Here is a 17,647-nt window from a genome sequence, read left to right on the forward strand (position 1 = left end):
TGTGTGTGTGTGTGTGTGTATGTGTCTCACTGTCTCTCACTCTTCCTACCCCCCATGACTCTCCAGCTTTATGGGACTGAAGGGCTGGTAAGCTGAGCCTCTGTTGGACACCACTGTCCTCTGATTCCAGTCTCCATGAGGCACACTGGCCCCAGCACAGACCACACCAGTATGCTGTGGTGTGGTTCACACTCTCCCCTCTCGCCGCCTCTGGGCAGCAGGGAGGCCCAGGCCACTGAGTGGCACTGCCATGAATGTGCCAGCTTTTTCTCTGGGTGTGCTTAGGGGCTGCCAAGAGCAACACCTGGAATTCCAAACCAATGAGCCTCAGGTTGGCAGGGAATTCCTTAAGGGTTGAACTTCATGGGTGGACATGCCCATGCTGGGGCACCTCTTGGCAGCAAGGAGAGAGACATTCTTGTCAGATGAGGTTGGAGACAAATGAGCATGCACCATGCTCTGCTGGTTTGTAGAGAATCACAGGTAGGCCTCTGTGAAGAAAGCAAAGTTTCTCTGATCCAGAAAGCAATGTCAGACACACCAAAGGGAGTACCAAATTAACAAGCAGTGTGAACTTCTAAAAATCCTGCTGGATTGTTTAGAAGGAAAAAATGGAACTCCTGGGGCATTTTCCATGGCTGCAAGGAACACTGGCAATAGGGAATATTTTTGCTGTCACAGAAGCAGTCCCAGCTCCTGGAGCCTAGAAAACTCAGAAGTAGGAGAGGCAGGGATTGAGGAAGGACCACAGGATGCAGCCAGATGATGGGATTCATAGACTTCACCAAGAGCAGCTTCAGTTCAGACTTCACTGGTGTGGTTGAGGCAGGAAAATAGGGTCTGGAGGCAGAGAATCTAAGGCCATTTCATGGCAGCTTCCTAGAACTAAATTGCAAGGAAAATCCTCACTTTCCATGCCTAAGTAACAAAAGGTCCAGAGGCCACTCCCTTCGTAAACCCCGCAAAATTGTTTTGCTTTCTGCCACCAATCACACTGTTGTCCCTTTTCTGCAGGGCAGATAGGAAATTGAAAGTACCTATAAATTGGTTGATTTTTGCAACCAATCAGATGTTTGCATAGAAGTGTAACTTTATGACTTTACTTCAGCCTCTGATTGGTTGTTGTCTGTGGGCCAAGTCTTCCTTTGCATAGAAGAGCAACTTTGTAACTTCACTTCAGTCTCTGATTAGTTGCTATCTGCAACCAATCAGATGTTTGCATAGGAGTGTGACCTTTGTAACATCACTTCAGCCTCTGGTTGGTTGCTTTCCACAACCAATCAGACTGCTTGCGGGCCACCACTTCATTTACATGAGGTGAGCACGAAGTGGTCAATGGGAAATCTCCAGGGGGGTATTTGGACCGGAGAAGATTCTGTATTGGGGACCCTTGAGCACTGCTGGGGCCTGCTCCCACACTGTGCAGTGTACTTTCATTTTCAATACATCCCTGCTTCTGTTCTATTGTTGCTTCATTCTTTTCTTGCTTTGCTGTGTGTTTGTCCAATACTTTGTTCAAAACACCAAGAGCCTGGACAACTTGCAGTCAAGACCCTCTACCAGGGTCTCAGTGGCATAACATGGTAGGGGTGATTCTTCAACCTGGGACCCTCATGTGAGACCCAGAGGTCTATCCCTGAGATGAGTAGTTGGAATTCTGGACTAGAAAGTTTCAGGGCAGGAGGCAGCTGCAGCAGCAGTGCAACTGGGGCATGAGGATAGAGAATCTGACCAGCCTCCAAGGGATGTAGAAGTGACAAGTGAACCAGGCAGCTCCATGTTGGCTGCCTCCACAAGCATGGAACTAAGGCTGTGGGATCAGACCTGCTTTCAGAAAGGAGGAGGAATGTCTTCCCAGCTGTGGTCAGGCTGGGGTCTCCTTGTGAGCCTCAGGGTGCCAGTGAGGCAGGGCTGGAGACCACCAGGAGCAGAGGGAGTCTGGAGGCTGGGGCTGGAGCCAGGAAAGGCTTGAATGAACAATGCAGCCTTGAACCAAGTCTCCACTCCTAATATTTCTGCAAACCTCCATGTGTCTATGACTTTTACCATGGTGAGCTGGAATGTCCCCCAGACTGTCCTAGATTTTAGGACTGCCAGGTGATGTGTGTGTGGTGATGAAAGGGGAGTACCTGGTGGCTCCTCCAGATGGCCTCCACCAGCACCTGCTGGGCAGCAGCTTCTGCTTCTTTGGGTTTGCGAATAGGTGCTTTTATGAAGAGGAGGGTCCCTGGCAGGTTTCTCAGTATTGCTGAACAGAATAAAGGAAGGGCAGGGTTGGAAAGTGCGGCTTCATGAAGATGTAGTGGCTATGAGACAGGAGGTATAGTTCTAGCAAAGGCCAATGCCCATCTGCCAACCATTGTCTGGAGGAGATGTTCAGGGAAGGAGTGGAGTCTGCCTTTCCACAGGTGCTCCTCCTGGAAACATGGGTGGGTGGCAGCTGACCAGAACACTGGGGGGCTTTCCCAGGACACCTGTGCCTAGAAAATGCTGAGAAGACCTTGTTTTGAGGATGAGGTGGGTCTTCTTAGACTGTCAGTCATAACAGAGCTGCTCTAGGGGAAATCCAAAATAAAGGCTAATGAGCTCTCCCCAGGGCCAAGCAAGTCTCTGGAGCTGGTAGGACAGCCCTGTGCATTTCTCCTAACTGGTGCACATGTTTCTCATGGGTACAAATGCCATGCTCAGGGAACAGGATGGCATCCTAAAGGGCCCCAGCCCACTAACACAGGAGGACCGCCTGGTCTGGCCAGGTCATGAAATTGCCCTGGGAACCAGGTATTGCTGGATATCCTGTGTCTCACCTTGAGATGAGGCTGTCAGGGGCAAGTGGGCTGTAAAACTGCCAGGTGGAACAGTTTTTTGGGGAGCAGATGGCCTCTAGGGTCTTCTGGTCCAATGTCTTTCTGGACAACATACTGACACAGTTGTGCTGGTTTCCAAAACAATGACGTTAAAGTCTAAAACTCATTCATCTCATCTGCTACGGATCTGTCTTCTTGGTGTAGAAGGGAACAAAGTGTAAGTTCCCTGATGTAGATCCATTTCTGCAGCTACCAGCCAGTTGAGAATGGCCAGTGGACTCAGTCTAGCAGGTGACACCCTCCTTTCCAGAGAGAATTGGAGACCCCTTTACATTATGCATACATACCATCTATGGCCTATGGCACCCTCCTCCATGAATAATTCTTGAGGGTGTTCAGCCCATTGAATGTGGAGCCATGGAAGTGAGGGGACATTTATCCCAGAGGGCACATTTTTCCCAGAGCTTGGATTCCAGGCTCAGCTGTGATGACAATAATGGTATTCTTGACCTATGCTTGTAAGAATCCAGAATTGGAAATTTGATCTTTCCCTACGGGGCGGGGCAGGGGGGGTCATGAGGAAATGGGGTCTGGATTTACCATTTATCATTCAGACAATGGTACAATGCAGGAACCCAGGAGTTATTTCTTGTATTTCCTAAATAAGCACAAAAGAAGAAGCACCAGCCAGCTCCTGTACAACACTCCGGGCCACATGTACTGACATAGATTTTACAAAATCGTCTGAGAGCAGATATGTCTACTGACATGCAGAATGCACCAACCATGGACACATCTATTCTCTGAGTCCCAGAGGAGTGGTCACAGACACCAGAGAGAGCCAGAAGTGGTGGCTACATCATTAGATGGTCAAAAACCAAGGTCCTGAGCTCTCAAGGCTGAGGTCCTGCATCCTTCTCCCCACCCAGACTCAGCCATGAACCCTCTGGAGGATGAGGTGAGCAGGGGATAGAAAGTGGTTTTACCTACCTTCCCAGAAGCTCTGGTAGGAGGCAGTTAAAAATGTAATCAAGTATCTCAGCAGAGGATTCACCCCCTTCCCTGAACCCACCACATCCTAGTTTCCAGCTTAATATTCCTGGGGCCACACTACATGACCCTGGAGTGTGCTGTCCTTGTATGAACCAGTGTAGACTCTTTTAGTCTACATGGGGTTCAGGGGAAAATGTGAATGAAGACTTTTCAGGAGAGAAATATCTCGGTGTTGATGTCATGTAGGAAGGGGTGGTTTCATGTCAGACAAAAAATTCTAGCCCAGAGGATCTGAACAGAAGTTACAGCAGAAGGTGGGGAGACACTGCACTGGCCGCTAATTGCCAACTTTAGCATGGATCAGAACAGAAAGAGTTTTGTTCTGGCAAGTGATTTCTGCGTTTACATTCAAGCTACACTCTCATTATTTTCTGCAATGGGCAAAGCTCCCCCCTATGTTCACGCTAATTTCACTTTGTTCCAGGGATCAGTCAGAGATTTGGGAAGGTTCATACACAGAATTTGAGTTCTTTCCTAGACTTTCTCTCCTCTGGAATTTTCCTGTCATTCCCCAGAAAGCCTGGCTGCTCTGGGTTTTTCCCCATGGCCCGGCCAACCAGAAAGAAGGTAGGCTTTCTATCAAAGTTTTGGTTGCCCCACACAAAACTGTGGCTGCTCCCAGGGGCCAGGCAATGAAAAACAGGAAGTGCCTCTCTGAGCTTCGTTTGCCTTGCAGAAGCCTCAGGCAGTTGTTTTTTGACTACTGTCCAGAGTTTCTAGCTGTCATCTGCAAGAAGGCTGGATGGTTAGGATACCAGAATATCAGAAGCAGAAATCCCTGCTCCTCACTCCTAAGTAATAACCTAGCCCTACCCCCTCCCACACCCAGACCTGGCCCTGGAGGTACCAGAAGTTCCACAGAGACTCGCCTGGGCCCTCTGCCCACTCAAGAGAAAAGACACGACTATACATAGCATCAAACAGGAAGACCACCTTTGTTACGAGATATACAACTTGGGACTATGCATACTCTGTACTTTTGTGGTCAGAGGAGTGGACTTATTTCAGTAAACAAAATAACAAAGTACGTAATATGCCTGGAGAATAGACATAGATATTCTAGAATTTCAGTTGGAGTTAATAATTATAAACCATCTGCATAGATGAGACATATAAACTTTTGCAGAGGAGTTGAAGTGTATCTTTTTTCTTTGTTAGAGGAGGAGATTGAGTGACAGTATTGAATCCAGTACATGATTCAGAAACTTACTGAAGCAGCCACCTCTCTCCAAGGGATTCAGGTCCTGGACTTCCCTCTGTCTCCTTCCTGCTCTGACTTCCTGAGCATCTAACTAGGAAATAAATGGCACCCTACTGTGTATATGTGAGAGTTTGGTGTCATAGGAAACACAGTCGTGACAACTTTAGTTCCTGGGCTCTGATTCCAGAGCTTTGTGAAGTCTCCCAGGGCCATCTCTCCTCCTCCCTGATGGAAGGTGCTTCTCCCCAGCTCAGGACTATGTGCTGACACCCAGGACTCACTATGTAGATTCCAGCCAAGAGGTCATTACTGAGAGCCTATGATTTCCCAGCTTAGGACAGTGAGAGCACCAGGTCCTGGCAGCTCCCAGGGACATGGCATACCCGCCAGGGTAGGAACCCAGCGGGCTCCTGCATCTCTCTGAATCCAGGTGTGCTGGATTGACATCATGACAGGTATAGCCCCAATCCTTGTTCTTGGTTGTCCAGTGGTATAAGGCAGACCCCATTCCCTCTAGAAATTTGACCAAATCAGCCTTTGCCTCTGTAGCACAGGGCAATGGGGAAACAGTTACCTGCTCCTGTGGACCCAAGGAATTTGGTGGCCCCCAGCTCTGTGGCATCTCTAACTGGCCTGGAATTGCCGCTATTCCTCTATTAGGCAGCAGTGGTCCGGGCTGTGAGTGTCCCAGGTGGGTTTTATCGGTCAGCTGTGATTCCCTTGGCTGTCCAGCCTCCTCCTGGTGTAGGAGCTCTCCCTTCCGGGTGCAGGAGTGAGGGGTTGTTAATCACAATGCTGGCCCTTGAGCAGGCCAGGCCAGCCAGACACTGTTTGGGGGGAGTTGAGGTTTTGAGTGAAGTACTGTGAGGAGTTAAAAAAAAATTGGTAAAATCTTAACATCCTTGGGGAGATGGCTGCGTCATTCCTGGTGCTTGATTGCCTGGAAATGCTCTGATTCCAGCCCTTTTCCAGGGCTGTTTGCCAACAATGTACCCTCACCTTTTGACCCTTTCTGTGAGGCACTGTGTATTTCATCATCGAAGTAACTTTTGTCTAGCCTAGATAAATTGGGTCTCTCTCTTTTTAATTTATTTTTTAACAGCTTTATTGAGATACAATTAACACACCATATGATTTACCCATTTTAATTGTACAATTCAAAGTTATATAGTATGTTCACAAGGCTGTTTCACCATCACCACAATCAATTTTAGAACATTTCGGTAACCCTAAAAAGAAACCACATACCCATTTCCCCTCAACCTTCCAGCCTTAGGCAACCACCAATCAATCTACTTTCTGTCTCTATGAATTTGCCCATTCTAAACATTTCATATAAATGGAATAATCAATTACATGGTCTTTTGTGATTAGATTCTTTCACATTGGATTCTTTTCTTTTTTTCCTAAATTTAATTTAATTTTATTTTAAGTTCTGGGATACACGTGCAGGATGTGCAGATTACACAGGTAAATATGTGCCCATGCTAGTTTGCTACACCTATCAACCCATCACCAAGGTATTAAGCCCTGCCTGCATTAGCTATTTATCCTGATGCTCTCCCTCCCCCTGTCCCCAACAATAGTCCCCAGTGTGTTGTTCCCCTTCCTGTGTCCACGTTCTCATTGTTCAGCTCCCACTTATAAGTGAGAACATGTGGTGCTTGATTTTCCATTCCTACATTAGTTTGCTGAGGATAATGGCTTTTCCATCTATGCCCCTGCAAAGCACTTGATCTAATTTCTTTCTGTGGCTGTATAGCATTCCATGGTGTATATGTACCACATCTTCTTTATCCAGTCTATCACTCATGGGCATTTGGGTTGATTGCATGCTTTTGCTATTGCAAATAGTGCTGCAATGAACATACATGTGCATGTATATTTAGAATAGAATTATTTCTATTCTTTTGGGTATATATTGGGTCTCTTTTGAAGGCAAAGAGCCTGAATTGATACAAGGGTGTTTGTGTTAATCTTTTAAGTTTGCTTGTTTATTACATATGTATTGCATGGAGGGCCAGACAGACACTTTCTAAGTGCATAATAAACATTAACTCACAATAATGTTATCCTCACAATAACCAGTGAGCTATTTACTGCTAGTGTCTCCATTTTACAGATAAAACAGTACAGGGAAGGATGAGTAGCTTGCCCAAGGACACATTGCCAGCAAGTGGAGAAGTGCAGGAGCTGGGCTCCTACTTACATGAGCTAACTTCAGAGGCTGTGCTCTTAAATGCTAGCCTGTGCTGCCTCTCAGTACAAATTAGTATGCTTACCAGACCAAAATAACTAAAGAGCCAACTGTCATTCAGTTTTGAGAAGGTATGGCATGGATGATGTAGAGCTGTATTTACTAATGTGACATTGTTGATTAGTACATCTTATTTATTAAGATGGTATACCCACTGCCTCCCCATTCCCTGCCTCCCAAACACACAACCACATTATGAAGCCTAGAATCACTTGCATCAGAATGTCAATCATGGTGATTCTCGTAACCTGGGGAGGCCCACCAAGCTCTGGGTTCCTTAGTGGTAGGAGGTATGAGCTGCAATAGCTTGGAGCTTTGGAGGGGATGCTCTGACATGCTCCAGACCATTGAACCCCTGAAAGCTTACCTACAAGGCACATCTCTGAATCTTTGTCAAGTTTCTCTCCCATCACTTGCCGTGTTTGTGACTTAATAAGTCATTCAGAATAGTCAACATTTTTCACTTATCAGGCCCATGAACATATTGTCATCAATACAGTGGACCAATGTAACATATTGCAGTGCCCAGAAAGGCTATATTGTAACACAGAGCAGGATTCACCTTGCCCTGGAGCAAGACCGTAAAGATATATACTGCTGTCCAATCCTTGAGAATGTAAATTGCTTCCTTTTTTTTTTTTTTGAGACAGACTTATGCTGTCTCCTGGGTTGGAATGCAATGGCATGATCTCGGCTCACTGCCACCTCTGTCTCCCGGGTTCAAGCAATTCTCCTGCCTCAGCCTCTCAAGTAGCTGGGATTACAGGTGCCCACTATCGTGCTGGGCCAAGAATGTGAATTGCTTTTCAACCTACATCCTGCTGTATCCTTCAAAATAGCATTTCCATATTAATAGTTGCATATCACTTGCTAAAGCTGTGCTAACCTAATATAATAAAGATACCACGTTTGGCACAGCAGCTGTAATTGGGGCTACTCCTTGGTTAAGTTTCTAGTAGTTGTTTAGTGGCATGAACCACCTAGCTTTCCCAGAGGGCAGACTGCTGAATTAAAATGGAGGCGTAACTGGGATAACAACCCCTGCCCCCTTCAAGTCTTTGTAGGTGTCATTAATCTCTATCATAGCCCAAGAATGTGATACTACAATTAACTTACTTTTTTCATCATGAAACTTCAGTTTGAGAGCCTTTTGCTTGGCCTTCCCTAAGACAGTCATTGTTATTTCATAGCTTAGGAAGCCACAGGTTAAGGAACCAGGTCAGTCAACTAACTGCTATGTATTATGATGTATGCATGAATGTATATCCTGATTATACATTCAGGCATGGGGAGAAATGATTGCTGGGTGGCTCTGTGGATCTAGAGGGCCCATTGTGAGATGGACACTACCTGACCTCCACCTACTCTACTCTAACACGGGCTACAATAGTGCTTTGAGTCCTCGGGAATTAGCATCAACTCTGACATTGTACTCAACATCCCTTGAAAGTTGTGTATTTTCTTCTCCCCAGCATGTGAGTTACTTGGCCATAGAGCCCTCCTTTGAAAACTTGAGGGAATCAGTGCTGTGCACACTTACAAGGTTCTTCCTTATGAGAAATTATCCTCATTTCCGTCAGTGGGTTCTGGATTTCGTGGTGAACTGGCTGAGGTTTGGAAGCTGGGCAAGTGGTCTAGACTTCACCTTTAGATAGCTGACTTCAGCATTCTACTCATCTATTTTTAATCTCTTTTGATTATATATCTAAAGCAATATCTATCTTGCCTGTAGGAACAGCATATCGTACTAGCTATCTTCATGGACACCTACAGGCCAGGCCTCCCAGGTGTCACTCTAATGTTGATACCCCTTAGGGAAATTACTTTAACTTGCCATCACAGTTAAATTCTGCCACTTGGCCTCTGTTATTCTGGAATTCTATCATTTTGCTCATTACTGGGGGACCCAGTTCTGTAAAACATCCCTAGCACTGCTCCAGCCTGCAGGGGACAGCTCCCACTGAGCTTCTCAAGTATGTGGTGCCCCTCAGCAGTGCATTCCTTCTTACCTTAGTTAGTGTTTGTGCCCTCTGGAGGAGCTCAGTCCCCCGAGGGATGGATTCTCCAGCTGTAGAGTGCAGAGCCATTCTAGCACACCAACGTCCCTATCCTTCAGATCCCTTTTTCCAGACTCTGCCACAGTAGTTCTGGTATCTCTGCTTCCAGTTGATTTACTGTGTACCATGGCTTATACTAAGTCTCTAGGTGCCATCCCGGAGCATATCAGAATCATCACCTTTGGCCCTTGCTAATCTCTGTGGTAGAGAAGCATGCCCCTTTATCAATAATTCTCACTTATCTCGTTTCATATTTTCCCTTCCTGGACCAGGATCCACTCCCAAACACAATCTCCTCACTCCTGCTGATGCACACTGGCCAGTCCTACAGCTGCTTCGGAGGATACACGTGTTCTTCACTTTGCAGCCTGGCCCAGGACCGTCCACTTGCATTGTCCTGAGTGGTATCAACATAGTCTTCATTCTAGAAAAATCGGGAGTTGGGTGGGGGTGGTAGCTCTCTCTTCCAACAAGGGGCAGAAAGACTTGTCTACAAACCCAGTAGGTTCAGGGGGCATCTGGAGTTCAAACTTCTCAAGTACATCTACCTAGATAGCCCAATACTGAGTTTTAAGGCCTTGACTTTGGCATAAGAGACCACCCTGAGCTTAGAATTCAGTTCCTGAGCCCCAGATTCAGTATTCTATAAAGTTCTGTGATTCATAAAATCAGGGCCTGTATCAGACCTTCCTTCCTGTCTGTCTCCCAGGTGCAGGCATGAGGGTCTCTTCTCTTTATGGTGGTGATGAATAGATGTAAGCCTGTCATTTACTCTTTTCAAGACATTAATGGAACTTAGCAATAGCCACCAAAACCCATACTTATTATAGTTACTTTTCCTTAATTCTTAAATGCCAATTGTACTAGCTGTCTTACCTCTTCACCTATAGCTCATCCAGTTAACTACAGGTAAAAGTGTTGGCAACTGCTCAGTGATAGCACCCCTGGGACTGTCCATATTCCACCCAGCACCATTGGGCTAGACAGTGATCCAACTCCAGAGACCTGTCCTCAGAGCTTGCTTCCTAGGCTATTATCTTACCCCTAGAAGCAGATTCTGGGATGAAGTCCCTTTACCAGGAGATTTATGGTGAGCGTTCACTCAGAAGGGAGAAGGGGAAGCAGCATTTTGTGGCCAAAATCTAAGCCCGGATGTGGCCACAGCTGGAGACTAGCTCCAGCCTGATTTCTGGGAGCACAGAGTAGCCTCACACCACATCGTTGGTACTGTTTTGAGGCAAGGGGGTCAGCCTCAGGCCACGGGGTGTCACCTTCAGGTGAAGCTGGTTCCATTAGACCCAGGGTAATACTCTGGAGACCACTCAGCCACCACTCAGCAGTTGTGGATAAAAAGACCTGGCCAGAAGAGGAGATGGCACCAGGATACCAACAGTTTTGCAGGGGAGTGATAAATGGCTTCCCTCTACTTTGCTAGGTTTGTTGGCTGAGCTATGAATGAATTAAATTGCCATAAGTAGATTAAGAGGAGGATAAAAATTTTAATCATATATGTTTGCACAGGAGTCCCATGAAATACAAGACTCCAAGAAGGGTCAGATGATTGACATGCATACACCGTCTTCAGCTATCGAAAAGAATGGGGGCCTGGGGCTTCTGCAGGGAGGTGGCCAGACAAGTGGGCGGGGGAAGGAAAGAAGTGTGTTCTGAATAAAGCTTGGCTGGTTTTTCAGATAAAAGGTCTCGTGAGTAATAAATGTCTGGAGCAGCCCTCAGGAGAAGAGGTGACAGTCTGTCTGCGCTGGTGTCACCTCCCACCTCCTCCCCTGTGATCCCAGTTACCCTTCCCTGGCTGATGAGATTGTTGGCGATGGGATTCATGATGATTGAATTTCTTTTGGATGATTCGTCTTTGGGCAGATGAGGGAGGCTCAGAGAAAAGCCCCTCCCTGCATGTGCTGTGTCCGAGTGCTCTCAGTTTGAAGTAAGTGGCAAACTAGTGGCATATTTTGGGGTACCATTTCCTGAAGGCCTTCAGCATCCACTAAACTAGTCAACGGTTCCCATTTGTTTCCTGAATAGAAAACACTTCCTTCAAATTCTTCTCAAATTCAGCCTCCAGTCGAAGTCCCATTTGGCCAAAATCCTTGTACTAGAAAAAAAATAATAAAGACAAAAACAAAGTTCCCCATGATTAGTGTCGTTAGACACCTTTCAACTGAGAATGATCAGGACTCTTGGCTTTAAAAAATAAAGTACTGTAAGTTGACAATTTATAATGGTATATATTTTGGAGTATAAAGTAATGTGATTTATGACTGCTATGTGGAATAATCAAATCAAACTAATTAACATATCCATCACCTCAAACAGTTATCATTTTTTTGTGGTGAGAACATTTGAAACTTACTCTCTTAACAATGCTGAAATGTGAAATACACTATATTGTTAAGTATAGGACTCTTGTCTTACACACGCTAAGTTACATTAACCAGGTTAAACTTGAAAACTCATGCAGCTAAGAGTAACTTCTGTTTTTTACCAGAATGATTCTTTCTTATTAACAGGGCAGAAAAGTGAAGTTATTTTCATAGTTGGGATTATTACTTATTTGGCTTTGGTTGCTTATTTCAGTGGGTTAGAAAAGTAATCTATGCTCTTTCACCAATTCAGATAGTGGAAGGGCATAAGGTAAGATCGCTGATCTGTTCCTTTCTCTATCACCTCTGCTCCTTGCTGGCAATCCCTGTTAACCATATGGTCTAGTCACATGCAAAGAAATCTGGAGTTTGGGAATCCTGAGGTTAGGGGAAGATAAGAAGCACAATACCACTATAAGATGAAATTCTTCTCTTTATATGCTGCAGCAGACAGGACTCAATTGCTCTCTCTGAGCTCCTGTCACCTTGGGGCAGGTGGGGGATGAGCTCTCAGGAACCTGGAGCTCTGGTTGCAGGAACACCTTTTGACTCACTGTTACTTTGCTATGATGAGCTAAGACCTGAACTGAAAAAAATCACTCACTTTCAGAACCCTTGCTTGTGCAAGCTTATTACAGGATGAGGGAAATTAAAATTTTCCAGGCACCAGAAAATGAGGGGAAGAATGGAAAGAAACCAAACAGAAGCAGGAAGAGCCACCTACCTTGTAAGATGCCCTGTGATTCTGGAAGATGAGGCGCATGTCACGTACAAACCCCTCCACTCGGGAATAACTGTGCTCATTCAGCCTCTTCTTGATTTTATCCAACCACATGGGCTCCTTCAGGCCTTGACATGCCTCTCTAATCTGGTGACAAAAATACCAGTGGGAAAGCTACCAGCACAGTTCAATCTCCACCTTCTGTGGCTTCCCATAAAATCCAGCAGAAATACAACAAAGTGAAGGTAACTAACAACGACAGCATGTGCTCTTGCTCCACGGGATTAAGATCACAAATCTCACAAGGACTCATTTCAGGCAATGTCATGGCAACCTGTAATCATGGGTTGCTGTTGTTACTTACATAATAATAATATGGAATCTTGGCAAAAAAGGAGCTCTCAGAACAGCAATAGACTTTCAAGAGGAGGAATTCACATTTCTGCAAAAGAAAGAGGCCATAAATGAAAAGCAGCGTGGAGACAGTGAGCCCACATGCCTGTCCAGACAGAGCACATGACTCACACACTTCTTCCACAAGCTTCTCTAACGCGTGTGGTTCTTGGAAACAGACATGACATGGCTGAGTTATTTTTTCTGCAAACAAGTTGTAGTGGCCTATCAGTGCAGTTGAAGTGTGGTTCTGAAGAGCACACTTCTGGTGCATTCCCCTGACCCTGCGTTTGTTCATGCTTTCACATGTGAGGGGAAAGGAGAAGGTTTGGGCATTGCATCTGACTCACCAACTGTTCCTCAGGACACATCTGCCTCTCCAGGACCTCAGATTCCTGACAGCACTGCTGGCTTCCTGAAGACTCCTTCATCCTGCAGAAGATGCAACTCCACGGGGTCCTGAGAGATTGAGCAGAGGGCAGGGACCCTGGAAATGGCCACCATTTTGTGGCTGCTACTGTGCTCCTTCAGGAATGGCTGATGGGCTCAGCTATGGGGGACAGGAGAACACCTCCCAGAGTATCCAAGAACTGCACGTGGGGTCTCCAGCCATTGGCCTTTCCCTCACGTCACTGGTAGCAGTAGGTGGGAAACCGGAGGAAGGTGGTGTCACTGTGAGTGTGGCTCTCCTTTTCCTGTCTGAGCTGCTGGGAGTACAAGGAGCCCTGCCTGCCAGGCCTCGGTATCAGAAACTGGGCTTTCAGCTCCAGGGAACTCAGGCCTCCATCAACCCAATGAGACCATGCCACTTGTCTTGTATGAATAAGCACAAAATAAAAACAACTGGTGTTTCTTGCCCCAAGTCTCCCTGGACAGGAGACCTTGCTACAAAACTTGAAGGAAAGGACAATACCAGTATATAGGCAAAGGGTCCCCAACTCTGGCCTCAGCATACCAGAGGAGGTGTCCCTGAGAGCACAGAGAACATTAACCTCCTGCTGCCAGCGTCTCCCACTGCTCTCTGGATCACACTGCTGGGTCCCAGTACCCAAGGAACCTGCTCCTTCCCCAGCTAAACACAAGCAGGCACTCTGCTGGGGAAAGCGCATGGCAGGTGGAAGGGTCCCTTAAAGGATGAAAGAGAGGTGCCTGCATGTCACTCACTTCTCAGTTTCCACAGGTGGGATGTGGCAGTCCTCATGGAAGACTCTTGAACAAGTGTCACAACAGAACAGCTCCCCTCCGTCCCGGCAAAGCTCACACTCATCCAAGTTTCTCATCTAGAAGGTAAAACAGTGTCCATGTCACAGGGATCTGCAAGATTCAGGATGGCCTCCCCTCTGGCCATCTAGAACACTCTACCTTTGCGTCAACCTGCGTGGACAGGCATTTGCTTCTCACTGGGATGTAAAGGAGAAGCATGGCCTGGAGATTTCAGAACAAATCCTAGTCTGCAGTGAAGTTCAGGAGGAAGGGGTATGTGTCAGAATAAAATGTTTCTTTATAAAACCAGAGACTATTACACAAAAAGACTAGTAACAAAGCAAGAGAATGATTTGATTGGAATCTGAATAATTGTATTATGCTGCAGATAAAATCAGGTTTTGAAGTAAAGTGTTAAATCCATTTGCCTATACCACAAATCAGCTCATGAAAGGGAGACCTAGAGAATTACATATGATAGACTAAGCTTCTGAGATGCTACTTTCCATATTCTTGGCCATAAGTTCCCATGAGTTGAAGAGATGGCCTAGTTAGGGGTTCCTGGACTGTAGGTTCTGTGACTGGAGGGCTGTGCACCTACCTCTGAGGGGGAAGGACCATGGGTGCAGATGACTAGGGGGGCCCTGGGGAGCACAGAGCTCTTTGGCTCTGGTGTAGATCCCCCATGACTTAGCTAATTTGGATTGGAAGGTGTGAAGGTGTCATCTCTAATGACCAAGCAACCATACAGTGTTGAAGATGGAGGCCCTACCCTCATTTCCTGGGCCCATAAAAGAGCTGGTGCTATGTTCTTTTTTTTTCTTTAATTTTAAAGAGAATTTTGATTTTATTTTAAGATATGTATACATGGTAAACATTCAAAGAAAATGAAAAATATAAACAATGAAAAGTAAGACTCGCATGCTTGGGGCTTCCAAATCTCTTTCCTTTTCACCTGAGGGAGACAGTAATATGTTTCTTAGGAATCCTTCCAGTAATAGTTTGTGCATGGATAAGAATATATATATCTATAATTTTCATAAAAGACAAAATCAAATGTTAACATACCCTTCTCCTTTTTTAACTTAATATTTTGGAGACTGTTCCATATTACCATGTAGATATGCCTTACTGCTGTTAAGTTGCATTATTTTCTACCACCTAGATTTCCTTGAGTTTAATGAAAAAAATAATTTTTAGATTATATATAATAGAGCAATTCTAAAAATACATTTAATGAAATGTATTTTTAGAATTGATCTATTATACTTATACATGTTTTGGAGATATAGGTGATATTTTGGTACATGTATACAATGTGTAATGATCAAATCAGCATAGTTAGGATATCCATCACTTCAAGCATTTACCTTTCCTTTGTGTTAAAACATTACAATTATTATCTTTTAGCAATTTTGAAACATACAATAAATTATTAACTATAATTTTCCTACTTATTTCTAAGACTAGAACTTAGTTCTCCTACCTAACCGTATTTTTGCACCCATTAACCACCCTCTATTCTTCCCCTACCCCCACCCTTTCCAGCCTCTGGTATCCATCATTCTATTCACTACTTCCATGAGATCCACTTGTTAAGCTCCCAAAATGAGCAAGAACCATGTAATATATGTCTTTCTGTGCTTCATTTATTTCACTTAACATATTAACCTCCAGTTCCTCAAACATGAGTGAGAACATGTAATATTTCTCTTTCTGTGCTTGATTTATTTCACTTCACATAATAACCTCCAGTTCCATCCATGTTTCTGCAAATGATGGGATTTTATTCCTTTTTTGTGGCTGAATAATAGTCCACTGTGTGTGTGTGTGTATATATATCAAATTGGAGATTATAAATAAATATATATATATACACACACATATATATGTATATACATACTATATATAGTGTATGAATGAATATATATAATATATATATATATTTTACATATATAGATATTTTATATATAGATAGATATTTTATGTAGATATTTTGGCTTGCTGGGCTCTGTGAGGGTGGGATTCACTGAGCTAGACCGTTTGGCTCCCTTTGGCCCCCCTTCCAGCAGAGTGAATGGCTCTGTCTCACTGACGTTCCAGGCACCACTGGAGTATGAAAACCAAATAAACAAACTCCTGCAGCTAGCTTGGTGTGTGTCCAAATGGCTGCCCAGTTTTGTGCTTGAAACCTAGGGCCCTGGTTGCATAGGCACTCAAGGGAATCTCCTTGTCTGTGGGATGCGAAGACTATGGGAAAAGCATAGTATCTGGGCCAAGGTGCACTGTTCCTTATGGCATAGTCCCTTGCAGCTTCCCTTGGCTAGGGGAGGGAGCTCCCTGATGCCTTGCACTTCCCAGGTGAGGCAATGCCCCACCCTGCTTTGGCTCACCCTCCATGGACTGTACCCACCATCTAATAAGTCCCAATGAGACAAACCGGGTACCTCAGTTGGAAATGCAGAACTCACTCGCCTTCTGTGTTGATCTTGCTGGGAGCTACAGATCGGAGCTGTTTGTATTTGGCCATATTGCCAGGTCCCCCTTGGTGCTTTGTTCTATAAAAATAATGGTAAATCAACTAATTCTACATTTCTCACCAGTCTCAATACATGAGACCTTTAGCCAGATTTAATTTCATTTGGAGAAGTTAAAATATGATAGTATTTGTGTCCACATGTTGTGGAGCAAATCCCAGTCATTAAAAACCAACAGAATTTATAGAGCAAATATAGAGACCAATACATGTTTGCTGTACTGCAGACAAATACATGTGTATTCATGGCAAAGAACCAGTCTGTGTCTGAGCCCTTTGTCATTTAAGGGAAAAGTGCTACAAGGTCTATAATTACAGTTCAATATTATGTGCAGCCTGGACATCTGGTGACACTGGGAGGGTGCAGAACGGCCTAATCTACAAGTTCTCCCCCAGCTCTGCTGCTGCAGGTAAGGTTTCCTACCAACACTTCCGATCAAGAGGACCACTTGCAAGTTCTGCTTATTTTTGAATAACTGATTTCATTTCCCTTCCAACCATGGAATTCTTCAAACAAGCCAATCACCTTCTCCCTCTGGAAGCAGGGGACAGCCCACCCTCCAGAGCCACTGGCTGTTCCCTCTGGTCCTGTGTGGAGTGCCTACAGGCTCTTTCTGCTGCTGCTTCTACTTTTCTATTTTAACCGGCTCTCTAAATTCATTTCAGCTCTAGGTTAGGTGAAATCCTTCTCTTGTGATCTGGATTTTCAGGTTCTTCAGTGAGGTTGTGTGTTCAGAGATGGACTTTCTCCTTCTCATACTTTGAGAACTCACAGTTTTTTGGCTCTCTCACAGAGTTTGCAGTGTCAAGGCACTTCTCTGAAAGGGTCTGGGAATTCCTTGTTTTGCTGAGATGTTCCTATGGTGATTCTTGTAGCAAAAGTTCACAATGTGAGTCTCAACACGCTGTTCTGTCCATCTGAGTTGGAGGTGGAAATTAGTCCTGCCTCTTATCTGCCATTTTTTTTTCCAAACCCATATCTGCTTATGAAGAGATTTGATTTCCCCTGTTTTTTCCTTGTTGGCTTGGCTGTACATTAGACTC

The 17,647-nt window shown here is 45.0% G+C and overlaps 1 protein-coding gene across 5 annotated transcripts in view; it reads right to left on the minus strand.

Annotated features, from left to right (window-relative positions):
* Positions 1-9,456: 9,456 nt before the first annotated feature.
* SP140L (SP140 nuclear body protein like) overlaps positions 9,457-17,647 on the minus strand; it is a 62,516-nt gene continuing 54,325 nt past the window's right edge. For 4 of the 5 annotated variants that reach the window (XM_037738729.1, XM_037738730.1, XM_037738732.1 and 1 more), the window contains 6 exons: positions 16,515-16,625; positions 14,029-14,144; positions 13,215-13,323; positions 12,836-12,913; positions 12,475-12,618; positions 9,457-11,482 (listed from right to left, as the gene is read on the minus strand). In XM_037738729.1, the coding sequence (XP_037594657.1) occupies positions 11,384-11,482; positions 12,475-12,618; positions 12,836-12,913; positions 13,215-13,323; positions 14,029-14,144; positions 16,515-16,625 (657 nt within the window). In that variant the 3' untranslated portion in view covers positions 9,457-11,383. The remainder of the gene's footprint in view (positions 11,483-12,474; positions 12,619-12,835; positions 12,914-13,214; positions 13,324-14,028; positions 14,145-16,514; positions 16,626-17,647) is intronic. The other variant, XM_017529075.2, reaches the window with a different exon arrangement.

The sequence above is a fragment of the Cebus imitator genome, unplaced genomic scaffold (assembly GCF_001604975.1).
Source record: "Cebus imitator isolate Cc_AM_T3 unplaced genomic scaffold, Cebus_imitator-1.0 Scaffold57, whole genome shotgun sequence".
Classification (NCBI taxonomy): Eukaryota; Metazoa; Chordata; class Mammalia; order Primates; family Cebidae; genus Cebus; species Cebus imitator.